Genomic DNA, 26,749 nt, shown 5'->3' with positions numbered 1-26,749 from the left:
GGAGATAGCGTGCCTGACTAAGAGAGACACTCTTTAAATACGCCGACTAACACCGACGCGTAAAAGTGAAAAAAGAAGAATGCGGGGAGACGAGTAAAGAACCGGACATTCAAGCCGATGAACCGGAAAAGATAGAAGATGATCAACCTAACCCCAATCCCCATCACCTCCTGAAGCAAGTTTTATCAAGATGTCGATCGATCATTCAAACCTTAAACCAGAAGAACTTCAACCTCTAGACATGAAGAGAGAGAGGGAAAGATGTTCTTTTGATATGGACGGCATGACGTGCATCTTTGCGGGAAATAGAACATCACGAGATCGATCAAGATGGCTGATGGCACTACTAGAAAACCATCCAGAAAAAGCATTTGATAAATCAAAGAGACCATTTCAAGGAAGAACAGAAAGGTTTATGGTCGGACAAAAGATTGCTTTAGAGTACTTCCAATTACGCAACCGATACGGATTACCAAAAGAAGATCGTGATCTTTTACGTTTATACTTGGATGAATATATCACTCTACAAGTACATGAGTCTATGGGCCATCCTACTGTTCAAAATCAGGCCAGCGAACAACAATGGAAAGAATGGGGACCAAAGATCGCTTCAGGTCAATACTTGGTTTCATATGCACAAACAGAGATGGCACATGGAAGTGCATTAGCAGGACTGAGAACGACGGCTACATTTTGTCCCGAATCAGATGAATGGGTGAGTACAAACAAGCACATGATGAAGATTGAAAACTTGACTGACATAGCCTTATTAATAACAGGAAATTCATACACCTGAACCCAGTGCCGGTAAATTGTGGATAGGTGGTAGCGGTAGTACGGCTACACATGCTATCGTAATGGCCAAGCTAATCATAGAGAACAAAGATTATGGCATGCATCCTTTCTTCGTAGCTCTACGTGATCCAGACTCTCACAAACTTCTACCTGGTCGATATGCGATCGATATGGGACCAAAGAAAGGAGCACCAAGTATGGATAACGGCTATATCACCTTCGATCACGTCCGTATTCCCAGGAATACCTTGCTATCACGCTTTCAAACTGTTGACTCAAAAGGGAAGTATGAAGTTCAAAATCAGCAAGGCAAATTACTCATTCGTGGAACGATGACTTTGGTTCGTGTTGGATTATGCGAAATTGCTGCTCATCATGCTGCTCGTGCAACTTTGATTGCAGTTCGATATGCCCTAATAAGAAGGCAAGGTACACCTTTGCCAGGTCAGTCAAAATTAGAACGTCAAATTATCGATTATCCTGGTGTACAACAAAGACTGTTCACTGCAATTGCTAGCTCTTATGCTCTCACATTTGCAGCTCGATATATGCGTTCGATTTACAACGAATTGCAATCAGAATTACAGAGCAAGGGCAACAGTCCTTTGTTGGGTATGGTACACGGCTATACGTCCGTCTTGAAACCGGTCATGACGACGGAAAGTTATAATGTGGTATGGAGATGTAGGAAATCGATGGGTGGCTTAGGTTTCAGCGCTGCAAGTGGTTTGACAGACTTAGAGAATTCACAACCTGATGCCAATTTGACATATGAAGGTGACAATAACATGCTCCTTGGTGGACCGGCTTCCAACTTTTTGGTGAAAGAACTCAATGCTTGCTTGAAGAACGGCAATCGACCTGGAAGAATAGAATTGGCTTACCTTTCGAAAAGGCCACGTTCAGGCGAACGCTTTGAAGGAAGCAATGCCGATCTCTTAGACCCTCAAAGACAGCTCGAGATTGTTGGACACAGAGCAGCTAGGCTTGTGTATGCTCTACATGAATTACGCAATGGCGGAAGCGGTAAACAAGGCGAGGAGAGCACCAAGCCATACTTGGACGCAAGATTAGCAGCAAGAGCGTCAAGAGCCCATGGTGCTTACTTCATCTTATTCGCCTTTAATCACACACTTGCAGCATTGCAAGAGTATGCCAGAAATGGACAATCGTCGGAAAAGATTGGCGTGAATATCAAGACCGAACACCTCAAAGCTTTGGAGAACGTTCGAAACTTATACGCTTTGGAAGTATGCATTATGGATGATTTGAGTGAATATACGCAAGATGGTTATTTGGACGAAAAGACAATTCACTCCATCGAACGACATATTGCCACGATTATGCAAACCATTCGACCTGATGCGCTTGGTTTGGTAGAAGCAGCAGATTTGAGTGATTGGTATCTAGCCGCTCCTCTTGCATCTTCTGATGGTCGTGCATATGATCGAATGATCGAATTCATGAAAAGTGAGCCAATCAATCAATCTGGTCATTCTGGAGCAGGTCGTGATCAAGATGGCGTAATATTGGGATTCAGACAAACTATCGGTCGTCTAACGCATGGTGAAGTGACACCTTGGAATGAAACAGAAGCAAAGCGAAGGGAAGCAGAGAGACAGAAGGAGCGCACCTCAAAATTGTGATACTGATCTTTTTTAATGTTATGTATGCTGCTATACAATGTCATGCTATAATATCAACATTCATGATAGAATGAACAGAGGCGGATCAGATGACCATGGCATGATGGCGAGATTGTAATCACGTGGACATTGCCTGGGTAAAGTACGGAAAGCGTAAATTTTACATTGCTCGACCCCTCGGCCGAAGAAGAAAGATCGAATTTGGAGATTGAAAATTTCAACATTTCGCGCCTTGTTTGCACGTGTTTTTATGTTTGCAGCCTCTTGGCCGCAGGATCACTCTTTAGAAGAATTGCAGGCTTTTAAGTACGCCCTGCGTTTGGCACTTTTCGAGAGGAAAGTGCGCTGGGCTATTATTGTGAAGCGTGACTGCGCTTGAATGCCTAAAATTCATTCACCAGCGTAGAAGCGCGCATAAGCAAGTTGAACTTGTAGATCAAGCCAGTAACAGTAGTACTTCTAACTTGTAGTTTTCATAAATCACACTTTTCACTCTCATCCCATATACGTCGAAGAGAAGGAGGTCAAGATGGTGAGTATTGATGGGAATCAGAATGCTGTACGACTCGCGACTATGATGTGTTCGACAGACGGAACCGGAGGGCAAATAATCGACTGGTGGAAAATGATAGATGTAGTAAAAGTGGTGGTCGGATGAAAGAGAAATCATGGAGAGGGGATGGCAGACTTCAATAGCGAAACTATGGGCGACTCTCAGGATCCCGACACTTCCGCTCAATCGAACGCATCAGCAGCTCGACAAATCAGACTTCTCTCTCGAACAATTTGACTGACCGTGTAAACATCACTATTCTCTCTTCACTCAGGTTCGTTACGCTTTCGACGACTCAAAGATCACTGAAAAGACATCCCGCTCTCGCGGTCAATACCTCCGGGTACACTTCAAGAACACCCGCGAAACTGCTGCTGCCATCAGTGGATTGAAGTTGCAGAAAGCTTACACTTACTTGGCCAACGTCCAAGAGAAGAAGCAATGCATCCCTTTCCGTCGTTTCAACGGAAGTGTTGGACGTACCAACCAAGCCAATGAATTCGGAACCACCCAAGGTCGTTGGCCCGTTAAGTCCATCAAGTTCTTGTTGAACTTGCTCAAGAATGCTGAAGCAAACGCAGAGGGTAAGGGTTTGGACACTGAAGAATTGGTTATCCGTAACATCGTTGTTCAACAAGCACCAAAGACACGCCGTCGTACATACCGTGCCCACGGTCGTATCAACCCTTACCAAGGTCACCCATGCCACGTCGAAATCCACTTGGCTGAACCCACCGCTGAAGTCCCAAAAGCTGATTCATTTGCTGTTACCCAACGCCTAAACAAGCGTCAACTTGCTCGTCAACGTATCTCCAACGCTCGCTCAGGTGCACCAGCAGCTGTTACAGCCGCCTAAACGACTGAGAGCAGTTAATACTCGTTGACGAACTTGCGATATGGACAGGGTTACCAGCTTTTGTAGATTATAGGCATCATTGCGATGATGCAAAATGGGAACGATGTCGGGTTCGTTACACTCAAATGTGATTATTTCGATTATCGTTCCTTCTTGGTGATCTCCGTTTTGCAGTTCGTTCAATCTCGTTTGAAGGGTCTATGGATCCGATTATACGATTTGTTGTAATCCTTCATCGTCTTTCATAGCCCTTTATACACACATACATTCTCAAAATTCACAGCATGCATTATGATCAGGTCTGTGCGAAGGAAAAGTGAGAATTGTTCAGATGATGATCTTTATCCGACATGAGCGTATCGAAGCCATGATTGGCTGTTTTAAATAAGGTGTCAGTGTGGAAGAGAGGTATTGATTAGAATATACGAAAGCAGGTATGTAACGTTATAGACTTTGTGCGTCCGGTCTGTTCGAATACAGATGTGAGCGATTGATATTAATTTCCTTCGAGGAGTGGACTTTTAGAAGCTGTAACTGACTTATTGTTAGGCTAGACTCGCATCTCATGAGAGTGTTACAATGGAAGAGCGTATCTATAGGGATCAAAGCTATTTTTAAGATCGCCGATTATATAATCAGACCCCGCTTCTCCACACTGTTGAAGGATTGACTTCTTCAAATTGGCAACCATCCCCTCTGGCAAAACAAGATGAATAAACCAGAATTATTGATTGAAGTGTATACGGATGTGATGTGTCCATGGTGTTGGTGTGGTGAAACGCAATTACAAAAAACACTTCAAAGTCAAGAATTTGAAAAAGAGATTGGAGCATATATGAAACCAGTCGTTCAATTGAAACCGTATATTCTTGATACACGTTTACCGGCTACAAGCTTTGATCCTCCTTCTGAACAATATGATCCTATCGAATCAACGGATTATACAAAAGGTAAACCACCAACAAAGAGAGAATATTATAGCAAAAAGTGGGTGTATTTCGCCTCAAATGATTGATTGATTGCACTGCTGACACGCATACATTCATTTCTCTTAACAGGTTTACCAGCTTAGATGCATTTGACGCAAAGATTTCTGCAAGGGCAAAAGAGTTAGATTTGCCTGCTTTCGTTTGGTTAAGTGATGGTAAAGTAGGTGCAACTTGGTTGGTTCATCGATTGTTATGGTATGCACTTCAACAAGAACAAAGTGGTGGTGAATCACAAACAGATGGAAAATATCAACCTGGTATTCAAGAACGACTTATGCAACGTTTATACAAAGCTTTTCATGTTGAAAGTCAAGATATGAGCGATGTGAACGTTTTGGCAAATTTGGCATGTGAGATGAAATTGTTTGAAGGTGATGAAGAAAAAGCCAAACAATGGCTTAAAAGTGATCAAGGTGAATATGAAGTTGGATTAGCACTGGAGATTGGAGTGCGAAATGGAATTCAAAGTATCCCGTTCACCATTATTCAAGATGGATCTGATCATTCAAGTCAAGTGTTGAATCATGTGAGTGTTCAGGCAGTGTTTATGATGACTTCCTATACTGATTCTTTCTTTGCACTTGCTTAGGACGATCTTATGCGTATGTTCAACATGCAAGTTCAAATTTATAAAACCTAGTAAATAAAAGTGCGGAGAAAGATTGACTCTCTCGGTCTTCTCTTCTTTTTGTCCCTTCGCCGAGAGTGAAAGGAGACTAAAAATGAAATTTAATGATGTCGTGCGTGAAGTGATTGATTGCTAGGCACACACACAACAACGTTCGTGTGGGAAACAGTGTTAGGTGACCGAGTTATGGACGCGTAAAAGAAGGCACAAAAACAGTTTCACAAGTGTTTGCCAGAGAAAGATTACAAATCTTACTGCTTTTATTTTCTATTCAATGGGGCCCCTCTGTAGCCACACACGCTTAATTCGAGTGTGAATGCTTATTTTATGCAGCAGTAATAATTGAGATTCATTTTATACACAAGTAGTCTTCTTCGGTGTAAGAAATACTGCTCATTTGCCTGATTCGGTCATCCCATCCTTCTCAACGGTTTTCATCTTGTCATCCTCATTATACACACACCCACTTTGAAATGTGAACAAGAGGTATTCAACTTTGGCCACTTCTATTTGTTTGTAACATCACCTTAGGAGCACTTTCATCTGACGAGTCACTCTACCTTCTACCAAAACCACCTCCTCACACCACCATCACCACCACCAAATCATCACCACAATGTCGGTCTTGATTCCCCGCAATGTGATCAAAGCGTCAGATATCTGGAATGAAGCTCAACAAGCTGTAATGTTAGCAATTGCTGATACATACGTTCCTTCATTCGAAGGTGAAGAAGCAGCTGCCATCATCGCTTCTTTACCTCAAACGGCTTCTGACAGACAACGTGAATTAGCACCTCAATTTGCAAGAGACGGTTATAAGAACAATCCACAATTGATTCACGATTTAGCCTATCAAGCAAGAGCTTCACTTTCAACAACAACGCTCAATCAAATCAATCTTGTTCTCACTTTGCTAAGCACTCGTCTAGGTTGCTTGGCAATGATGGGTGTCGTTGGTCCATTCGATCAACTTGATCGTCAAACACGTGAAGCATGTTTGAACAGATGGGTTCAACTTCCAATCGGTCTTTTACGCAAAGCTGCTGCCGGTTTCAAAGGTGTTTCTCTTTTGGTTTGGTATAGATTTCATCAACCTGCATGGGAAGCAACGGGTTATGCAGACGGACCAGGAGAAGATTGGAAAGAAGAAGCAAAAGAAGAACCAAACGTAGAACCGTACAATTACGTTTTTGAAAATGAAAAGATTGCCGCTCATGCTTCTGGACCTGCACAGTATGACCCAAGAAACCCACCGAAAAAGCCATCATCAAACGATCCACAAGTAACAATCGGAACGGAAGTTCTCATTATCGGATCAGGTTCAGGTGGTGGTGTTGCTGCACAATACCTAACAGCTCGTGGTGTTAAGGTCTTGGTCGCTGATAAGGGATCTTATCTACACCCAAAAGATATGACCGGTAGAGAAGATCAAGGATATCCAGAATTATACGACGGAGGAGGTTTGTTGGCAGCCGAAGATGGAAGTATGAATATCTTGGCAGGCTCAACTTTCGGGGGAGGCACGGTTGTCAATTGGTCAGCTTCACTCAAACCACGTCATTACGTTCGTGAAGCATGGTCAAACAAACATGGTTTACCTTACTTCCGTAGCCCTCTTTTCACAAATGACTTGAACGCTGTCTGCAAACGTATGGGTGTTGATACAAGACCGATCAAGCACAACATTGCTAATTCATTGTTGGCTTTGGGCGCTCAACGTTCCGGTCAACCTGTTGAACCTGTTCCACAAAATACAGGCGGTCATGTTCATTACTGCGGTAAATGTCAATTAGGTTGCGTTTCCGGTCATAAGCAAGGCGGAACAGTTACATGGCTCAAAGATGCTGCTGAATCAGGTAATGCATCTTTCTTGCAAAATTGTTTGGTCGAACGTATTTTGTTCGATGAAAACAAAAAAGAACGCAGAGCAATCGGAGCTCTAGCAATCGTTGATGGTAGAAAGGTACGAATTGACGCAACAAAAGCAGTCATTGTAGCGGGAGGATCGATTCAAACACCTGCCGTTCTGTTACGTTCACCCGAATTGAAATACAACAAACAAATCGGTAAAAGACTTCATTTGCATCCAACAACTGTCGTTACTGGTTTCTATGACTTCCCAATCAACCCTTGGCACGGTGGATTACTCACAATGGTCTCCAATGGTGCTGAACTAGTCGATCCAGAAGGTTGGGGATGCAAGATTGAAGTGATTGCCAGCTCACCTTCTGTTCATGCAGCTTTCAGTCCTTGGAGCAATGCAGTTGAACATAAACAAGATATGCTAAAGTACAATCATGCATTTGAGTTGATTGTCATTTGCCGTGATAGAGATGCAGGAGAAGTGGTAATCGATGATCAAGGTGTTGCACGGATAAATTACACAATTTCAAAACATGATCAACAAAGTATGATTCAAGGTGTTTTACGTGCATGTGATATTCATATGATGGCAGGTGCATCAAAGATTGGTACAGTACAATCAGGTGTCAGTCCATTCGTGCCAGGAGTTTCACCTTCTGCTGCCGTTTCGAATATCGTTAAACAACCTGCCGAAACAGCAGAAGTTCTCAGATTTGCAGAACGTGATGTTGATGGAAAAGTTTTACCCGAAACAACTGCAATCGCAGCAACTGCAACTCCCGTTGAAGCTGTTCCACGTAATTTGAGCGATCCAGCTTACGTTGCTTGGCGTAAAGAAGTTGAAAATTTTGGCGCTTCACCTTATCAAATCATGATTGGTTCGGCACATCAAATGGGATCTTGTCGATTAGGTGCAACACCAAGAACAGGTGCTTTGGATCCTGAAGGTAGGGTTTGGGGAACAAAGAACCTCTTCGTCGCAGATGCCTCATCATTACCCGAAGCTTCAGGAGTGAACCCTATGATCACAACAATGGCAACTGCCCGTAGCATTTCACGTAATGTGGCCACCGATTTGGGCGTCGAAACACCGGTTCAAGCATCAATGGAACTTTCTGCACGACAAGGTCGTCTATAGATGCTTTGCTTTCTCTCTCTCTATTTTGTATATACTCTTGCAATTGAAAAAATGCTCTTTTACATTTCCTCATTGCGATTGTCTGCTGTGCCATGAGCTGCGCCTCTACTCCAAGCCATTGCCTCGCCATTAGGATCGATACGGAATAACATTGCTTTTTCACGTCCTTCACACCAAACTTCCATCTTCCAAGCGTGCAAAGTGAATTTGAGAGTACTTTTCTCAAGAGCAGATATTTGTTTATCATGTGCCGCTTTGTTGTTGTTGTTATTATCAAAGAGGGATTTTGTAGCGGATGAAAGAGAGAGTTGATTAAATTGTGAAAGTGTACGATCTTGACTTCGTATTTCGGTTAATGGATCAGCAGGCATTGGAAGTTTGGGTAAAGGTACGTTTCTGGCTTTACATGGCCTTCCTAATCCGTACACGCATACTTCGCCATGACAATCCCGCGCCTTTCCAGATCGTAAGCCACGCATCTCGATCCAAATATCCGAATGAGGAAGCAATTGTCGTAAGAGACTATCAACCCGCCAATCAATATTCGCAGCTGCTACTCCTCCAGTACGACGAGTTGCAGGTTTGGTAGGATTCCCGTTTTCCTGTACACCTTCCTTTCCATCTTCTTGCTGCCAATCTTCCGGTTGATCTTCATAGAGCTCTTCATCTTCGTTTTCTTCGCCGGCGTCGTCTGCGTCAAATCCTGTTCCAACACCATATGATCCACCTCTTGTTGCCGGGAGATGAGATTTAGGCGGCTCGATGGAAGTATTATCGGTGGTAAGATGAGTGAGAAGAACAGCATTTGCAGGAACGCAAGTTTGTTTCCAAATTTGATCAATGATGAATTGACCGAACAAATGTCCGATTTCATCTTTATGGATCGCCGTTCCATTTCCCATTCGACGCTTTTCACGTAAGAGTTGAATACGTGGATCTTGATTTGCTTTATCATCATCAGCTTGCTTTGTCGTTTCATCTTTGCCTTCTTCACCAAATACATCTATTGAGTCTGATGTCAAGCGTTCGATTGTCCATGCCAAAGCGGCAGCATCTTCTATGATGACAAGGATCGGCGATTGAGTTCCATCATCATCTTCTTCAGAGTCAGCTTGAGGGATACGTTCGAGAACTTGTTCCAAACGATGCTGTAAACGCAAGAGAGCTAGTCGAGATGAATCGCTTCCAGTTGCAGAGCTTGAAGCATGTTCAAGCTTCGAACCACCTTGCATGGCTTCGAATGCATCAAAGTAGACCAATTTGGATGTAAGGTGAGCATTTCTACTTGCGTTGGAAGTAGCACCGGCTTTACGTAGCGTTTGTCGAACATGTTCTTCACCTGTACCTGTACAGCCTACCCAGATGACAGTTCCATTATTCTTTAGGGTATGTTTTGCATAATGCCAAGGTAAGAAAGAAGCTGGAGCGGGAAAGTTTGTGGTGCATACAAAGTGTGAAGTTGGAGGTGGAAGAATGCTGCGTTTTTTGTTGTCTTTTGGGTTATTCGAAGGCGGGCGGCGTATTCCTTGCGAATTGCTATCGATATCAGGGAAAGTGAGAAGAGAGCTGAAAGGGATCAACATCTTTCCGTCCACACAGAACAACAAGGTGGTCTTGAAGGTAGGAAGTGATAAATTGTGCCTCCACGAAGAATAAACGAAATATAATTTTCAGTGTTCCCCCCGAATTCCGCATATCTTTTCCAAACGCGAGTCTAAACTTATGATAGACAAACGCTAGCAGCGCAGCGCATGTAGTCAAGCTTGACACAACACAAAATCAGGCCAGCATACAAGGGTCAACCTGCTGCAACACTCGGATCCCTTTGTTCTTCTTTACATGCACAAAGTAGAATTAATTGATTAACAATTTGATAGATTGTGCAGTTCATGAGATATGTCACCTTCATCATCACCTCCATCCATCCGGCATTCACCGATCGATTACATATCCATGTTGTCAATGGAGGAAAATCCTAATCAAGACTCATATACCCGATCAGCCATGTGATATTCTGCAGATCGAGATGTCACATCTTTCTCCGCTTTTTTTCGGATTGGCTGAATATTCTAGGCCAGGTTTTCTTTACAGACTGTTTTGCTACGTACAATCTTCATTTTAACATCCGAAGCGGGCACCGTTTGACTGTTTTGGGAGGCCAAGTGAGTTAACTTAACCACCGCGAAAAAAAAGTACGCAAAAGAAGAGCGTTCAAGCAGGAAAAGAGGACAACAACACTTCATGCTTATCATACGAAGCACCGTCAACTGATGGGAATTTGGCATTATTGTATGCAACCAGTTAAAAAGCGTGAATACGTGGGAAACTCATTTCTTTTCCTCTACCTTCATCTAACCCTTTGCGCTGATCATTGTTTGCACATTCCTTCCCCTGTTTATCTTTCTTCTTTCGGATGAGATTGTTTCATCTATTTGGACAAACTCAGCAACCAAAAGAGAAAGATACCATGCTCATCTCAAAAAGACCGCGCAACGTGCGTTATGGACGGCCATCTGATGAAAACAGTGAACAGCAATCCCACGTATCATCTAGCTCTAGAAGCGGTGATAAGGAGAATCAGCCACGTTCACGTTCCTCTTCTCAATCAAAGGCAAGACCGAAGCCTCGTCCATCACAATCTGGTTCAACGCTCGATTTTGAGTCAAATCCAAACCAAGCCAAAGAGCCTCTCTTTCGCAACAACGATTCAGATAACGACAGCGACTCAGAAATGCAAAATGGTGAAGCTGTGGCCGAATCTGATCTAGCTGAAGATGCAGATACGGAGGAGGAAGGAGAAATTCGACCAATCCTGTCAGGCAGTCGCAAAAAGCGCAGCAACTCAGAGATGCAAAATGGCGAAGCTGTAGTCGACTTTGACCCGGCTGAAGATGCAGATACGGAGGAAGAAGGAGAAATTCGACCAATCTTGTCAGGATTTCGCAAAAAGCGCAGTAAAGTCCCAAAACAAGCCGTGCCAAGTTCCACAGAAAGTGAACAAGATGAGTCTGCTGAAGAAGACTTGGAACCGTCTACGCAAACACAACAAGCCATCTCAGCTTCAAATGTCATTGAAATTTCCAGTGATGAAGATGAAGCAGATGATTCTGTTGCTCGGGAGAACACTGTCGTTGCGCAAAGGGACAAAAGAACAAGCCGAAGTCGTGCTCGCTCCATCTCCAAAAGAGCAAGTGACGAGGAAAATTTGGGCGATTGGAATCAAGAAGACGAGGATGGTTGGCTTCAATATTTTCGCAAATCGAGCTTCGAGGGAAATTTCGGTGTGGAAAAAGTCATACGCTGTAGGCGTCATCCGCGTAAGCATTTCATACAATACAGAGTAAAATGGAAAGGTTTCCGAGATTGGAGCAACACTTGGGAGCCAGGAAACAATTTTAATCATCGCAAATGCATCGACGATTTTTGGAAGTTGCGGAAAAAGATGTATGGATTGGAGCGTCCTGCAAATACCTACAAAGCTGATGACGATCGCCTTAGCGAAAGCGATACTAAACTCGACAGCGACGATACGGACGAAGAAGTCAAGAAGAGCGATTCTGAGCGCAGAGAACAAGCCTGCAAACGGAAAGTGAACGACATCCGCCGTGACCGCTTCACATTGCGCGAAATTAAACTTTATAAGCATGGCAAAGATATCACTTTAGCCAGGTCTGAAAAGCGAAAGCGCGATGCAGTGTCTGACGAAGGGGATGCTGAGCTTGCATCCAGTTCCAAGACTGCAAGTGCAGTTTCATCTTCTACGCGATCGCAAGAGAAAGGAATTGGAGAGGCCTCAGCAAGTCGAGAAAAGCAAGATACTCAGACTGGAAGTCCCATGGAAGCATTCGTCGTTGATGACGGTAATGATGATGACGATGGAGAGTATGTGGATTCCTTGCAGGATGACTACATGCCTCTACCAAAATCTCATTCTGCACCTGCTATTGATGATGCTGAACGAGAGGCATCTCAACCTGCACAAGGTTCTCGTTCTAGTACAGGCGAAGCATCACTGGAGCTTGCCTGTAGTTCCAAGCCTGCAAATGCAGTTTCATCTTCTACGCGATCGCAAGAGAAAGGAATTCGAGAGGGCTCAGCAAGTCGAGAAAAGCCAGACAGTCAGCCCAAGAAGGACCTCATGTCCTACGCAGCAACGTTTGCGATAAGTGTTAAGGCACCAGTACGTAGAACTGCCAAGAATGGGAAGACTGTTGCCAACGAGAGCATGAATAATCACGCTTCAGGACAGCAAGAGGTACGTGTTGCTCCCAATGATCAAGGAGCATTGGTGCCTAGCGAAAGGCATGCATACAAAGGAGCACACAAAGCGCCCGGAAAGACCAAGATGCTGGAACCGCCAAAGGACCCATTGAATCGTCTATCAGACATTCCAGATGGACACAAAAGACGACGTCTGACTCTGTCAAGTGCAGAAAGAAGGGCAGACAAGAACCTCGATAAAGTTGTCCCATTAGAGCAGCCTGAGCCTACAAGTGCTGTAGACCGCCTTTTCGCAAACGGACCAAGCGGCTCAAACAATTGCATCGATCTTCAAGCCGAAAGTAACCATGTCACTATCGACGATGCACCTCTTCTTGACTGGGATACAGACACAAATGTTCAAAAAGCGGAGAAGTCAAAGAGCTCGGTGCGATTTGATGACAATGGAGACACGTCCGGTTGGAATGACAACATTGAGCCAAATGTCGATACAGAGATGACTGAAAAGCAGGACCAGTCATGTGGCTGGGATGCAGTTGAGGATATTCAGGCGGAGAGCTCGAATGATTGCAGGGCTAGTCAAATGCCTAGGAACAACGCAAATCACTATGCACAACCTCGCAACGAACGAGAGAACCGATATGAACACTCCAATGGACGTCGTTTTGGAACGGAATTCAACTCGAAATTCAACTCGAAATTCAACGCAACTTCATCACACTCCGGGTGGGATGGTAACAGAGGAGACCAGCAAATGAACACCGGAAATGGGTATGATGGATGGGACGATGGTAACAGCACCGTCAGAAGAAGTGATGACAGAAATGTGCCGGACATTCAAGGAAGATCTTATAAAGGTGCCAATCATCCCGCAATGCCACATAATCTCCCGTCGCGATCAATGCACCCAGACCGCCTTTCACAGCTTCACAGTTCCGATGCCACGTTGAATGAGGCATTCCAAGACGTCCAAATTGCCTCTCCCTCCTCTCCAATCGCCCATACAAGTTGGCGTAAGAATGTTCCTCTCCCAACACAAAAGGAATCTTTGGGTGCCGCGAGAAAGAATGAGCGTATTCCAAAAAGCGATTCTGGTATGGTGGCTGCCGCGGAGAATAGACATGAAGGGATGTACGTGAATACACCCTCCTCATACACAGCAAGCGAAGCAGGGGATAGTGAGATCTGTGAAAGGAGAATTGCAGAGAAAAAGTTGAATCTGAAGTATATTCGGAATGCGCAATCATGGTATTGGACGGAAGAGCTAAAGGAAATCATAAGAAGTCATTATCATCTTCTCCCTATGCTAAGGCAAGGCGCAAATGGAAAGAAAGATGAGGTTGGGGAAACATTGCACAATTACATCATCTACAAGGGTGGTGGCTTCCGACCAAGTCTCGATGATCGTTTACGGGAAGTGGATCGAAAATGTGTCATGTGGATTCGTGATATTTGGGGACCATTAGGAGACCAAGAGCGCGAATGCCTCGCGCTCCGCCATTTCAAGTTCATCAGCATCGATTTCGAGGCTGAGAACAAACCAACTATCAAGTTGATCTGGCCTTCTGAGAAGCCAAGGTTGACTATGTACAGCTTAGGAGCTTTGGTATGCAAAACGATTGAATGGTGTCAAGCTCGCCGGATCGAGGATGAAAACAAACGGACAAAGGCTTTACGAGCGTTCCATTCTGATGAGAAGACGCTGTGTCATGCGTGGCAACGCCTAGCAATTTCAACCCTGCTGGAAGCAAAGCGTATGGGAGAATTTCTCGAGCAAGTGCTGGGCTTGGACAAAACTCTTGCCATCGAATTAGAATTCATGATGGTGGACGACGGCATCTCTGTGCTGGAGAATATGGAGGAATGCAGAGGGAGGTGGACATACGAAGCAAGAGTCTATCCAACCGAGAGGCCAGATGGACCCGAAGCCTTAACGGACGACCTTACTCAATTCACGTTCAGACTTGATAGGGAAGTTCACTGCACTTTGATGACAATGCAGCATTGGTGCAGCCATTCCTTTCGGACTTTCAATTTCGCCATTGCTGGTTGCTCCATGGAAGCGAGTCAAATTGGAACGTGTTACTCCCGTGTTGACATTCCTTCAAGTTCAGATCATCCTGATGCCGAGTGAATACAAGCCTCATTCAAAATCATCCTTAATTGTATCATTGTTCTTTTGCTCGATCACATGTATTGAAAGTAGTCAAACAAATTATATTGCATAATGATGTCCGTGATGCACAAGGAGAATCAAGAAAGAATGGACTTTTAGAGTGAGTTGACTTAGTTGTCATCGCATTGAACGAAACCGTCTCTCGATGCTGCTCCAGTGTGAGTTACTGAAGCACAGTATTCATATGAATTTGTGTCAAAGATGACACGGTCAGCGCCAGGGGATTGGTAATCGTCTTGTGAGCTTGTGTAAGCGTAACCTTGTTCGAGTGGGAATTCTGACCAAGGTCCATTTCCGGAGCAAGTCAAAGTGATATCTTCATCAGAGTAATGGTAGTATTCGTGAGGGTCTGTGTGAGGGTAAGGGTAAAGGAGTAATTGTCAGTCAATGTACTAATGTATTTGGTGAATGAATAAATGGGCGCTATTCGTTTGAATACTGACAATTGTCTGGGTAATTACCGCTGTTTACGTCATTTTGAGCAGCGTTGATGGCTGTTGAGATATCGCTGCTGCTGTAGTATGTACCACCACAGTTTGTACCGCTTGGAATGTTATCACGCTTTTCGGCTGGAGCAGCTTGAACGGCAGCAACGGCGACGATGGCAAGAAGGACAGAGGTGAATGACTTCATTTTTGTGGAGAAAGAGGGGTTTGAGAGAGGGATTAGGTGATCTTAGGGATGGAATTGTTTGATGGGGAGAAATGATTTGATGCAAGTTTGAACATCAGTCCATCTTTTATACCTTCTCCTTTCCATTCTTCCAACAGGCTAATGCAATGTAAGGGCATCTCTCTCTCTCTTCCGCTTAATCTTCCTGAAACAGGCACCAATGTTTAACCTTTCATTATACATTACCCTACATGCAAGATTGCACGTTTCCATTTATGACCAATCGAAATCATGGAGAGGGTTTCTACTTCTCCTTCTTCTTCTGATTCATTAGTGTCATTCGATTAGCGTATTCTTCAACTTTTCTCTCTCTCTTGTACCGGAACCGGACTCAAGGGAGGAATATTATCCTTTGACACAATTGCCCTTCTCAATCGCTCAAATCGCCTAATTGACAGGACCACGAGGTCGAAAAAAAGAGAAGTGCATAAAGATTGTTAAAGTTTACAGTCAAGAAGCTGTACATTGGCCGTCGGTACAAGCGGGAAACACATGCAACATGCTTCTTTTCCTGTTCAATAGCGTATCTTTTTTTCAATCTTATCAAAACGTGCCATGTGTAATTTATGCTGATTTTTACGCTAAACATTTAAACCTTGTTTGTTGAACACATGACATCGTCCCACAATTCATGGGGTTGAATACTTCGATCATTCACATAATTGCAAATTCATCAATCACACAAAATGAAGAACAACACGTTCGCATCGGCTTCAATATGAACGAACATTGAATTACCGCTTTAGCGTTTGTTCCTGATACTCTTCATCATGCCCCTTACCATGTTTAGCTCTATCATCAACGGAGAGTCGGTCGAGATTAGTGTCAATTTAGAGAAAGAAAGTACAAAGTCTAATTTGGTACATGGTATGAATAAAAATACAGTTTGCAATGAAAATGTTCCAAGTCACTCTTCTGCTTCAGCAAAATCGCCCATATCCATATCTTTTGGCTCTTTTGGTTCTTCATCTTCTCCATATTGCATACAATTATCAATATGACTCAAAAGATCTCCGACAGAATCTTCTGATGTTAAATCTAAAGGATGAAAATTGATCAAACTGAAATCTTCAATTAGCTGAACGATTGCCTTGTTTAGATTATAGAATTTGGGATTATGAGAATTGGCCTCTGACAGAATCAATGTCGGATCCGGATCCAAGAATCTGCAGATTCAGCGGCGGGAAACTTCGTCAGTCCTTCCTGTCACATGTTTCTTTCCTTCATGCACCTACTGACCTTTCCAAATCTTTTCCTGTCCTTCCCGCTCTTGCAATCAAATGTCTTGAACTTCCAGCTTCTCCTTTTTTCAGTAAATCAACCTTGCTCAAAACGTTGATCATCGGTACCTCCAAATTTACCATACTGCTCATTGCGCTCAATGTTCCGGCAAAATATTTATTTACGTCATCGATAAAATTGCTTTCCAACAGGTAACATGCCATAACACGATAATTGAATGAAGTCGAAAGAGTGTTGATAAATCTTGAAAGTAGCGATGTGTGGGTATATAGTTCGATCTGACCTGGACAATCGATGATCAAATAATCATCATTGTATTCTGATAGTTGCTCGGATAGCCAATCTAGGTTATCCATCAGGTATCTGGTGAGAAGAAGAACATACATTGTCAGCATTTAAACACATATTGGGTCATGTCCCTTTCCATACTCACTCAAAGCAATACACAAGGCCTCCATTAGGTCCTAATTCCATCTCTGTCATTACATCTTCCAGACTGATCAGTTCCTTTATATCAATCGAAGGTGCAAACTCAAATCGTTCAGCAGCTGGATCCAAGTTGAACAGATGTACGTTTCGCCCTGATGCTTGTGCATGTGTGATTAAAGCGGCTGCCAATGTAGACTTTCCTGCACCAGCAGGTCCTGTGAGCATGCATGCATATTTGCCCATCTTTAATAATGTTGATCGGTTGGAATGGTGAAAAGGTGGAGCAATGATGGGAACATGATCATAACTATTCATATCCTGACAAAAACTCAAGCTTTTGAATCACGTGTACAACAAACAACACCCAAGCCTTGCAGGACTTTCTTCTTGCGCGTTCTATGAATTAAAGTACGCATTTCAGGCAAAAGAACAGTTTCGACACTAAATTGTCTGTGCAACACTGACCATCAAAAGCTTTCCTTCTTGACTTCACATAATACTCTTTATTGGCCAGATTATCATCTAATTGATCATCATGGCACAATTATTTCACAAAGATCCCAGAAATGCGGGCTTGTTCATCGGAGGTGAACGTATGTCAGGTCAAGAAATTCGTGATCAAAATGTACTTGCCGCTCAATCGATTGCTAATATCGTTAAATCATCTCTGGGACCTGTAGGTTTAGATAAAATGTTGGTGGATGATATCGGAGATATGACGATCTCCAATGATGGCGCAACAATTTTACAATTACTCGAAGTTGATCAACCTGCAGGAAGAATTTTGGTCGAATTAGCCACTCAACAAGACAAAGAAGTTGGAGACGGTACAACTTCTGTCGTCATTATTGCAGCTGAATTATTGAGAAGAGCAAACGAATTGGTAAAGAACAAAATTCATCCAACAACAATCATCACAGGATATAGACTTGCTTGTCGTGAAGCAGTCAAATATATGCAAGATCAACTATCCACAAAGGTTGACACTTTGGGCAAAGAGAGCTTAATCAATGTTGCAAAAACAAGTATGTCCAGTAAAGTCATCGGAAGTGATGATGATTTCTTCGCTCAATTGGCCGTTGATGCAATGCTTGCTGTCAAGACACTCAACCCAAGAGGAGAGATCAAATACCCTGTCAAAGCAGTCAACGTTTTGAAAGCACATGGTAAATCAGCAAGAGAATCAATCTTTGTTAACGGATATGCTCTAAATTGCACTGTGGCCTCGCAAGCAATCAAGACACGAGTTCGTAATGCAAAGATTGCATGCTTGGACATCAATCTACACAAACAGAGAATGCATATGGGTGTCCATGTCACAATTGATGATCCCGATCAATTGGAAAAGATCCGAGCAAGAGAAAGTGAAATCGTCTTGGAACGGGTCCGTAAGATTTTGGCAGCCGGTGCAAACGTCATCTTGACAACAAAAGGTATCGATGATCTATGTTTGAAGGAATTCGTTGAAGCTGGCGCAATGGCTGTTAGAAGATGTCGCAAAGAAGACCTCCGTCGAATTGCAAAGGCAACCGGAGGTCAATTGGTCAGCAGTTTGGCCAATTTGGAAGGAGATGAAACATTCGAAGCAAGCAGCTTGGGTCAGGCAGAAGAAGTTGTGCAAGAGCGTATTTCAGATGATGAATTGATTTTGATCAGAGGAACAAAGACAGTCAGCAGCTCTTCGATTATCTTGCGTGGTGCAAATGATTACATGTTGGATGAAATGGAACGTTCGCTGCATGACAGTCTTTCGGTGATCAAGAGAACACTAGAAAGCGGAAGTGTTGTTCCTGGAGGCGGGGCTGTAGAATCAGCTTTAAGCATCTATCTAGAAAACTTTGCAACCACTTTGGGCAGTCGTGAACAATTGGCCATTGCTGAATTCGCACAAGCATTGTTGGTCATTCCCAAAGTATTGGCAGTCAACGCAGCAAAGGATAGCACTGATTTGGTTGCTAAGCTACGTGCGTACCATAACGCTGCTCAGAATGCAGGACCAAGTGATCCCAAGCGCAATTTGCGATTCTACGGATTGGATCTATTGAACGGGCAAGTACGTGACAATCTACGAGCAGGTGTTTTGGAGCCAACAGTGAGCAAAACACGCAGTCTAAAGAGTGCATTAGAAGCTGCAACCGGTCTCTTACGTATTGATGATGCAGTTCGTGTTCAGCCGCCACCACAAGAGGAGGATCCCCATGCGCACATGTAAACCATTGACATCAGCAGATGAATAAAAATGTAATAATTAATAAAAGACTGATATGAAAGAGATTGGAAAATGTTCATTTGGATGCATCCCATCTAGAAGGTCGCTCATCTTGCGTAGATGTTTGGGGTTCTGCAGATCCGTTTTGCTTTGAGCTTTCTTGCCAATTTCCTTCATCTTGCCAAGGATTGGATGATTTCAAAGGAGGTTGAGGAGTAGGCTGTGACGAATTTGCTGTTCCTGTTTGGTTGGGAGATGATGATGTGGCTTTTTCCACATCTTTGACCGGATTTTGTTCCTTTTTGTATCTTTTTACGAGAAAATCACCAACTGCCTTTAGTAGATAGCCATCTTGTACCGTAGCAGGAGCTGCAACCATCCAGCTGGTTGGATATTTCCTTCTGCCAAGGTTCATCCAAATCAAATTCCACGTTAACATCAGCATGGATGACAATAGCACAACAGGTAAAACTTTCCAACCCAAACGTGAAACTTCTGGATTCGTAGCACATAAAACGGCCGTTGCACCACCGGGTGGATGAATTGTACCGGTGATTGACATTAGTGTGATAGAAAGTGCGGTTGCCAAAGCGCCTGCAATCCAAACGATTGAAGTAGAACGATCGGTGAGCATGATATTGTATGTTGGTGAACCTGCAAGCGCGAATAACTTTGTTATACAAACTGCAATCAAAGCAGAGAGGAATTGACCTCCAACAAAACAACGTGGTTGACTTAATGGACTTGCAGGAACGGCATAAATCAAAACACTTGAAGCTCCAAAACTACCAATGATAGCAGGAGATGCCCATGCATGCGGTGGAACGTTAGAAGATGAAGTAAAATGTTTTGGTCGTGTAAAAACGAGAAGTACGATTGCAATTCCAATGAATGCTCCAAAAGTTGACCAAATCACGCTTTCGATTGCTAATGGAATTTTATGAATGATCGGAATGATACTTGGATGTGGTTTCACATCACGATAGCGAGGATTGATTTGATCAATAGGTCTTCGATAGCCAAGAAAGTGAGATAGAAAGTACGGTAAAATCCGAGCAAAGTATGGCTTGTCTGGATCTGATGAGGGTGCGGGTTTTTGCTGCTCTTGATCGTCCTTGTTTGGCTTTTGTCCGTTTTGTGTAGGTTGTGATTGATTTTGTGGTTCACCTTCTTGTACATCTGCTAGTCCATGTGAATCCCGTGAGCCATTACGAACACTACTTATACTTCTTAAACGACTGTTGCCTCTCATTTCACCGTTTGACATATTTGAAGCGCGATCACGAGTTTGACTTTGATCACGACCTCTACTTCTGCTTGCGTTTCTTCTTCCTCCACCAACAAGGGTAGGCGTAGGGGATAAAGATGCTACACGGCTTTGACGAAATCGTGCGAATCGAAGTGGTGATCGACTTGGTCTTTGGGTTGAGGTTGAATTTACACCATCTTGACCGTTTGCGTGTGACTCATCTTGAATAGGCCCGTTGGCCTGTTCAGATGATGGAGACATTGTATTTTTTATGCGGTGGTAGTGATCAAGAAAGAGCATGGATCGGGTGTGCCGAGGCATAAACACTCTGCCGCATCGGCTGCATTCAAAGCGGGGACTGCTGCATCACTCCACTACAAAACAAAAGGGTCAATTCACGCTAATCACGCCACACCATCAAACGAGAGTCATAATGATACAAATAAAAAACTACATCTTCATCATAAAGGCCTATCGCATCGGGTTTCATCGTGGCTGTTTAGAGGGATATCGTCAGCTTCCCATTCATTCAACATGACGATGTCCAATATTCACTCACGTTGCTGTACATTGTAAACTACAAGTCCGATCACCACATCGAATACATGAAATATCACCCCAATAACCACAAATCGTACAAAGAGGCGCTGTTGCACGATGTGAAGGATAACGAGATTTGATCCGAGTTGCAGTGATAAAGTTCACAGGCGCCTCTTTAAATGTTGGAGAAGCAATCTGTTCCGCATTCAAAGTCAGTACACCAGTCTCTTCACATCTTGCAAATATCACTCACAGCATCCTCCAATAAAGCTTTCAAACCACGTCTATGCGTCAATAATCTCTTCAACTCTACGCTTTGCTTCTTCTTTTGTGATGTGGTATTGTTGCTCCCTCCTCCCTCTATGGTTAAATCATCAAAACTTTCATCATTTTGTGAAGATTGTTGTCCGGCCAAGAGACCTGCAATAGCAGCAGCCGAAGTAGATAAAGCTGGAACGTTGGCATTACTCGATTCATTCCATCCTGCTGTTGTGGCTTGACCTCTCTACAATGTGATAAAGGGGAGAAAGTGTCAATTGGATGATTACTCCTCCACCTTTAACTAATACTAAAAACGTACCTCTAATTCATCCAACCTTCTGTCTTTCTTTCGTCTCCTTCGTTCCATTTCTCTTTCTTGTCTTTCAAGTTCACGTTCTTGCAATGCAGCCTCTCTCAAACTGTTACCGCCGCTTCCAAGGCTAGTACGAGATCCTGACGCATTTTGCAATCGCCGCTTTGCATTAAGTTGTGACTGTGGTGCGGAAGAACGTACTAAGAAAGCAAGACATAATCAGTCGGTGCTTATTCATCGCAAAAACAACCATAATACTCACGCTTCCTTTTGGCCAGAGGACCTGCCATGTCCCAAGCCGATCCTCAAAGTGAAGATTGGGAAGAAGGAATGATGGTCGTGCACGTCTGCGTTTCTTTTCCCCACGCGCTTATCTTCTTTAGTCTAGGCTACGCGACTATTAATGATAAAAAAGCAAAATCGATTCTCATAAATAAAAAATACATCATGTTCGAATACATCATCATCAATCATCAATCATACTCTTCCTTGGCTAGAGCTCTACCAACAGCCCTTCCAGAGAAGATGCAACCACCTAAGAATGTACCTTCGAGTGCATTGAATCCCATTGAACCACCACCACCAAAACCATTGACTTCACCGGCAGCATACAAGCCCGGGAAGGGCGTTTGACCGTCTGATTGTAATGCTTGACCTTGCAAATTGGTTTGAATACCACCTAAAGTTTTACGTGTAAGGATAGACATCCTAACGGCCAGCAATGGCCCCATTCCAGGCATTGCCCTCGGCTTTTCACCTTCTACCAAAGAAGCAGGATCCAGATATCTATGCGGTTTGACAACTCGCATAATCGAATCAATCCAATGAGCTCTTGCGTTATGGATAAGCATAACTTGAGCATCTTTTGAGTATTTGTTGTCTACTTGCATATCACGATCGACGATTGTCTTGAGGATATCATCATAATCAATCGTTGGAGGCTCTTTTCCAGCAGCACTTGTTCCTGCTTCTTTCTTTGCCAGCGCATTCATCTCTTGAACAAGTTCAGGCAGGGTATCGCATTGGATGAAATCTTGACCGTGTTCGATAAACTTGCGCACAGGACCTGTTCCCTTTCCACCTAGACGTTCAGATATCAGCTTCAGGATGCTCTTGCTTGCCAAATCAGGATTTTGTTCTGATCCACTCAAAGAGAACTCCTTTCTGATTGTAGCCAGATCAAGAATGTACCATGAATAATCATATCCTGTTGCAATGATTGCCTTCAATGTGGCAATAGAGTCACAACCAGGGAAAGCTGGTGTACCGAATCTTTTTCCAGTCGCATCAAGCCAAAGAGAAGAAGGTCCAGGAATAACACGAATTCCATGCTGTGGCCAAATAGGATCCCAGTTCTGTAAACCTTCAGTATAGAACCATACTCTGTCTTCGTTTACCAAACGTGCACCTGTGGCTTTTGTGATTGCTAGCATGCGGCCATCGACATGGTTTGGTACACCCAATACCGCCTTGTTGGGGTAAGGTCCACCCATTTTTTCGGTAGGCCAAATCTTGCGAATCAAATCAGGATTGCCGCCAATACCACCCGAAGCTACAACAACGGCCCTACCACGAATATCAAAATCTCCAACTTCTTTACGATTTGTCTTTGATCCAACGACAAAGTTTGGTTCGGGTGCTAATTGTTTGCCACGTACGCCCACCACACGACCACCTTCAACGATCAGTTCATCAACTCGATGACGGAAACGAAAATCGACCAAACCTGCTTTTTCTGCAGCTTGGACAGGTTCACGAAAGATTCTTACAACTTCAGGTCCGATTCCCCAAGCGAGATGGAAACGTGGTACTGAATTTCCATGACCACCTGCCAAACCGCCACCTCTTTCGGCCCAACCTACGTGCATCATCAGACCCATTCCTAAACCTTTCACATAATCACGAAATTCCGTTGCGGCAAAATCGACGAAAGCTCTTGCCCATTGCAAGCCCCAATAATCTGGACTTGAAGGATCTTTGTCAATCTCATCCAAGACTGTCAAATCTGCCTCTAATGCGCCACTTCCAGTTGTGTTTGCAGTTGAACTTGATCGAGTTCCTCTACCTTCAATACCATTATCAAATTGAGCTGAATTGAGCCAATCACGTAAAGCCAATTCTTTGCTGTCTTTAACGCCCAACCTTCTTTGTTCGGGCGTATCAACGAAGAATAAACCTCCCAAAGACCAATGTGCTTGACCACCAATATTTTCGGCAGGTTCTTGATCTACAATGATGACTTTCTTGTTCGCTTTTGTAAGTTCATATGCTGCCACCAATCCTGACAAACCAGCACCAATGATGATGACTGGAGTATCGTAATCAGCTGACTGTTTCGACGAAGTACCGTTACTCATGACTGCAAATCTGATGGAGGGGGGGACCAGCAAGATGAAAGTGAAGGTAAATGAAGAAGTGGCTTGTTAAATACCTTTTTCATTCTCGGCTTATGCACTTTCTCATTTGTACGGCGTTAATTCTCGGCTTCTTAGCATTTGTATTTTTTCACTTTTGCGGGGAATAGAGAACCGCGCTGTGCATGTCTGTACCGGCCTACACGGGACCGAAAACCGAAAGCAAAAATAATTACGGTTATGGAATGTCATTACCTCTCTCTCTCAACTCATTCACAACGGAAATCGGTCACCTAGGGATATCATCAATCTCATTGCACCAATAAAAAGATCAAGACAACACCCATCAAACGGTTGAGTATTTGTACAATAGCAAAATCAGGTCACAGTCTTGTACAACACAATACCCAAAAGCAGAAATATAAATACACCTTTTTATCTTGCATTTAGCTTATTTGCCGGCTTTGCTCTTTTTCGATCCTGCTTTTCCTTCGTCTTTGCCAGGTGCTGCTCTTTTCTTGCTTCCGTTGGTGGCAGTAGATTTGGTACGATCAAGCACTAATTCCAAACATTGAGGACAATGCCATTCACCATCAGGAACAGAATCTAGTGGTGGATCTAAACATTGAAGATGCCATGGCTCATCACAACGTTCACATTCCAACATCACATTTTCACTTTGTTCACCTCCTTCTTCGCCAGCTTCATCCCCTTTGCCGCAAACCAAACAATTATCTTGCGATTCGCTTGCGTTGGGATAAGATGGTAACTCAGCATATGTATCGCCCAGATTGCGTGCAACATAGTAAGTCGTATTTTGACCTGCTGCCACATCGATGATCGAAATACCGTCCAAAGGCTCACACCTTTGTGGCTTTGTTGCACTTTTTGGCTTATCGAATCCTAATCCTAATTCTCCATTTCCTGCACCTTGTCCCCATGCAATATTCATCGTTGCATCATGATCACCACGTAAAGAAGGATCTTCATCTGCAACAGCGATCAAAGTCACACCTCCGAGTGATGCCGTTCTCATCTTACATCCCATCAACTCATTAAAGTATTTGTACGTCATAAAGCCTTGTCCTGCACTTCCGTCCCCGGAAGTTTTCCATTTACCGGCAAGCCAGAAGGTACGTTGACGATCAATCACAGCAGACGCTGTTGGACCTGCAAATACATCCTTTGCTCGCATAAGTGCATTCTCTCGTGCAAATTGAGGGATGAGAACAGGGACCAATCGATCATCTGGAGGTGTGCCAAGACCTAATCGTCCGTATCCGCCAAAGCCCCAAACGTAGCAATATCCATCTTCATCTAGTGCAATACTGTGTTGTTGTCCACTTGAAATTTTAATAATCTTCTTTTCGAGCAAAGCACGTACAAGTAAAGGTTCGGTGTGTGTATGATATCCGACCTTGTTAGCAGCGATGATGTGTTCACCCGTCTTTCCGTTTCCCAATTGACCTTTTTCCGTTGATCCGATTCCGTACACTTTACCTGAAGCTGTAAGTATTAGACTGAAGGTAATACCGGCCGAAACCATAACCACTGCGTCTTTATCTTTTGTATATTGTGCTTTTTCGATTCTTTTAAAAATTTCAATATCGCCTTCTGTTTGACCATTTCCACATTGTCCTAAAGCATTCGTTCCTGCTGCATAAACGCTTCCCGAACGCGTACATAAGATCGAATGATTACGACCACATGCTACATGAACGATATCACCTTCTTGATCGGCTGGCAAAGGAGGTGAAAAGTGTACATCGCGGTCAAGTCTAGTTGCTGTATAAACATTCTTTCCGCCAATTTGTACCGCTTCTTCACTCTTGCTACCGATTGCAGAAGCAGGTGCTGGTTTAGGTACTCTAGGTAAACCTAATTGACCATGTTCATTTCGACCAAGAGCATAAATATCGCCATGTTCGTTCAAAAAGAATGCATGTGAAGCAGAATGTCCACTGAAGACGCGTTTCATCTTTTCGTGTGCTACATCTCGTTGGATATGTGGTTGGGGTAGATCGATGCTGAAGGTGAGGAGGTGGATTTGAATAAGAATGACATCATAGGTGTGTGCCCGACTTGTAGTTTACTCACTGTTCCAAGCTCTTTTCGTTATTGTTCACTTTTCTTCCCAAATTGGGCCAATCTGTTCCACCTGCGATCAAGACTGAAGATAGAAAGAGTGATAAGTATATGCCTTTTATCATTTTAAGATATGATTTTTAGACCCACCTCTACCCCATTCCGGCAATTGACCATTTCCAGTCGGAGATGCGGCGTTCTTTGTGTCCGTCATGAAAATCCTTAATTCAACGGATCAGTGTAAAGGGTGACTTGATCAAAAACAACGCGTGCTTTATGCGAATTTGAGAATGCTATTCTTTCGGCTCCCGGTTGTAATGTCGTGTGACAGATAATGGATCCGCTCGTTCCCACCAAATAACAACAATGATGATGGGAAGAATGTATGACTTTGATACTTTTAGTCAGATTTTAAAGTGAGATCGCATGTATGCAGCTTACGCGCTTATCGATCAACACGCGTCGCGCTTTTATCCTTAAGCTGTTTGCATTGGCTCTATATTTGGCCTAAAATTTTTATTTTAGCTAGT

At 43.5% G+C, this 26,749-nt stretch overlaps 12 protein-coding genes across 12 annotated transcripts; 6 read left to right on the top strand and 6 right to left on the bottom strand.

Annotated features, from left to right (window-relative positions):
- Nucleotides 1-123: 123 nt before the first annotated feature.
- FA14DRAFT_142310 (acyl-CoA oxidase) lies at nucleotides 124-2,578 on the top strand. The gene is made up of 2 exons (XM_025497169.1): nucleotides 124-715; nucleotides 780-2,578. Exons 1-2 carry the CDS (start codon nucleotides 191-193, stop codon nucleotides 2,439-2,441), a joined length of 2,187 nt encoding a protein of 728 aa, XP_025358071.1. The 5' UTR covers nucleotides 124-190; the 3' UTR covers nucleotides 2,442-2,578.
- Nucleotides 2,579-2,811: 233 nt separating this feature from the next.
- On the top strand, nucleotides 2,812-4,332 carry FA14DRAFT_130652 (putative RPL17A-ribosomal protein L17.e). Its single transcript, XM_025496915.1, has 2 exons — nucleotides 2,812-2,973; nucleotides 3,269-4,332. Exons 1-2 carry the CDS (start codon nucleotides 2,971-2,973, stop codon nucleotides 3,848-3,850), a joined length of 585 nt encoding a protein of 194 aa, XP_025358070.1. The 5' UTR covers nucleotides 2,812-2,970; the 3' UTR covers nucleotides 3,851-4,332.
- Nucleotides 4,333-4,559: 227 nt separating this feature from the next.
- FA14DRAFT_163480 (uncharacterized protein) lies at nucleotides 4,560-5,428 on the top strand (the record flags this gene model as incomplete). Its single annotated transcript, XM_025499823.1, has 2 exons — nucleotides 4,560-4,837; nucleotides 4,909-5,428. 2 exons carry the CDS (start codon nucleotides 4,560-4,562, stop codon nucleotides 5,426-5,428), a joined length of 798 nt encoding a protein of 265 aa, XP_025358069.1.
- Nucleotides 5,429-5,879: 451 nt separating this feature from the next.
- On the top strand, nucleotides 5,880-8,533 carry FA14DRAFT_159656 (long-chain fatty alcohol dehydrogenase). Its single transcript, XM_025498311.1, has one exon. The coding sequence runs from the start codon at nucleotides 6,084-6,086 to the stop codon at nucleotides 8,466-8,468; it is 2,385 nt and encodes a 794-aa protein (XP_025358068.1). The 5' UTR covers nucleotides 5,880-6,083; the 3' UTR covers nucleotides 8,469-8,533.
- FA14DRAFT_177048 (uncharacterized protein) lies at nucleotides 8,528-10,051 on the bottom strand (the record flags this gene model as incomplete). Its single annotated transcript, XM_025500717.1, has 1 exon — nucleotides 8,528-10,051. The coding sequence occupies one exon, from the start codon at nucleotides 10,049-10,051 to the stop codon at nucleotides 8,528-8,530; it is 1,524 nt and encodes a 507-aa protein (XP_025358067.1).
- An 884-nt stretch (nucleotides 10,052-10,935) lies between these two features.
- Nucleotides 10,936-14,823, top strand: FA14DRAFT_153122 (uncharacterized protein; the record flags this gene model as incomplete). The annotated part of the gene is made up of 1 exon (XM_025497579.1): nucleotides 10,936-14,823. One exon carries the CDS (start codon nucleotides 10,936-10,938, stop codon nucleotides 14,821-14,823), a length of 3,888 nt encoding a protein of 1,295 aa, XP_025358066.1.
- Nucleotides 14,824-14,899: 76 nt separating this feature from the next.
- FA14DRAFT_18877 (ustilago Sphaerogena ribonuclease U2 complexed with adenosine 2'-Monophosphate) lies at nucleotides 14,900-15,665 on the bottom strand. Its single transcript, XM_025501676.1, has 2 exons — nucleotides 15,309-15,665; nucleotides 14,900-15,214 (listed from the first exon to the last, which is right to left on the bottom strand). The coding sequence occupies exons 1-2, from the start codon at nucleotides 15,496-15,498 to the stop codon at nucleotides 14,976-14,978; spliced, it is 429 nt and encodes a 142-aa protein (XP_025358065.1). The 5' UTR covers nucleotides 15,499-15,665; the 3' UTR covers nucleotides 14,900-14,975.
- A 684-nt stretch (nucleotides 15,666-16,349) lies between these two features.
- On the bottom strand, nucleotides 16,350-17,487 carry FA14DRAFT_170543 (uncharacterized protein). Its single transcript, XM_025500280.1, has 3 exons — nucleotides 17,213-17,487; nucleotides 16,777-17,142; nucleotides 16,350-16,703 (listed from the first exon to the last, which is right to left on the bottom strand). The coding sequence occupies exons 1-3, from the start codon at nucleotides 17,449-17,451 to the stop codon at nucleotides 16,445-16,447; spliced, it is 864 nt and encodes a 287-aa protein (XP_025358064.1). The 5' UTR covers nucleotides 17,452-17,487; the 3' UTR covers nucleotides 16,350-16,444.
- FA14DRAFT_18840 (putative TCP1-component of chaperonin-containing T-complex) lies at nucleotides 17,459-19,699 on the top strand. Its single transcript, XM_025501654.1, has one exon. The coding sequence runs from the start codon at nucleotides 17,744-17,746 to the stop codon at nucleotides 19,418-19,420; it is 1,677 nt and encodes a 558-aa protein (XP_025358063.1). The 5' UTR covers nucleotides 17,459-17,743; the 3' UTR covers nucleotides 19,421-19,699.
- FA14DRAFT_153118 (HPP-domain-containing protein) lies at nucleotides 19,494-22,070 on the bottom strand (the record flags this gene model as incomplete). The annotated part of the gene is made up of 7 exons (XM_025497578.1): nucleotides 19,494-20,906; nucleotides 21,082-21,161; nucleotides 21,226-21,243; nucleotides 21,305-21,401; nucleotides 21,460-21,711; nucleotides 21,787-21,980; nucleotides 22,043-22,070. The coding sequence occupies 7 exons, from the start codon at nucleotides 22,068-22,070 to the stop codon at nucleotides 19,494-19,496; spliced, it is 2,082 nt and encodes a 693-aa protein (XP_025358062.1).
- A 115-nt stretch (nucleotides 22,071-22,185) lies between these two features.
- Nucleotides 22,186-24,178, bottom strand: FA14DRAFT_159651 (putative 3-ketosteroid-delta-1-dehydrogenase). Its single transcript, XM_025498310.1, has one exon. The coding sequence runs from the start codon at nucleotides 24,135-24,137 to the stop codon at nucleotides 22,254-22,256; it is 1,884 nt and encodes a 627-aa protein (XP_025358061.1). The 5' UTR covers nucleotides 24,138-24,178; the 3' UTR covers nucleotides 22,186-22,253.
- A 246-nt stretch (nucleotides 24,179-24,424) lies between these two features.
- On the bottom strand, nucleotides 24,425-26,584 carry FA14DRAFT_187816 (RCC1/BLIP-II). The gene is made up of 3 exons (XM_025501626.1): nucleotides 26,370-26,584; nucleotides 26,232-26,304; nucleotides 24,425-26,161 (listed from the first exon to the last, which is right to left on the bottom strand). The coding sequence occupies exons 1-3, from the start codon at nucleotides 26,431-26,433 to the stop codon at nucleotides 24,586-24,588; spliced, it is 1,713 nt and encodes a 570-aa protein (XP_025358060.1). The 5' UTR covers nucleotides 26,434-26,584; the 3' UTR covers nucleotides 24,425-24,585.
- Nucleotides 26,585-26,749: the final 165 nt, after the last annotated feature.

The sequence above is a fragment of the Meira miltonrushii genome (assembly GCF_003144205.1).
Source record: "Meira miltonrushii strain MCA 3882 unplaced genomic scaffold FA14scaffold_1, whole genome shotgun sequence".
Classification (NCBI taxonomy): Eukaryota; Fungi; Basidiomycota; class Exobasidiomycetes; order Exobasidiales; family Brachybasidiaceae; genus Meira; species Meira miltonrushii.
Note: the sequence above shows the minus strand (reverse complement) of the source record. Positions and strands in the feature narration are given on the sequence as shown.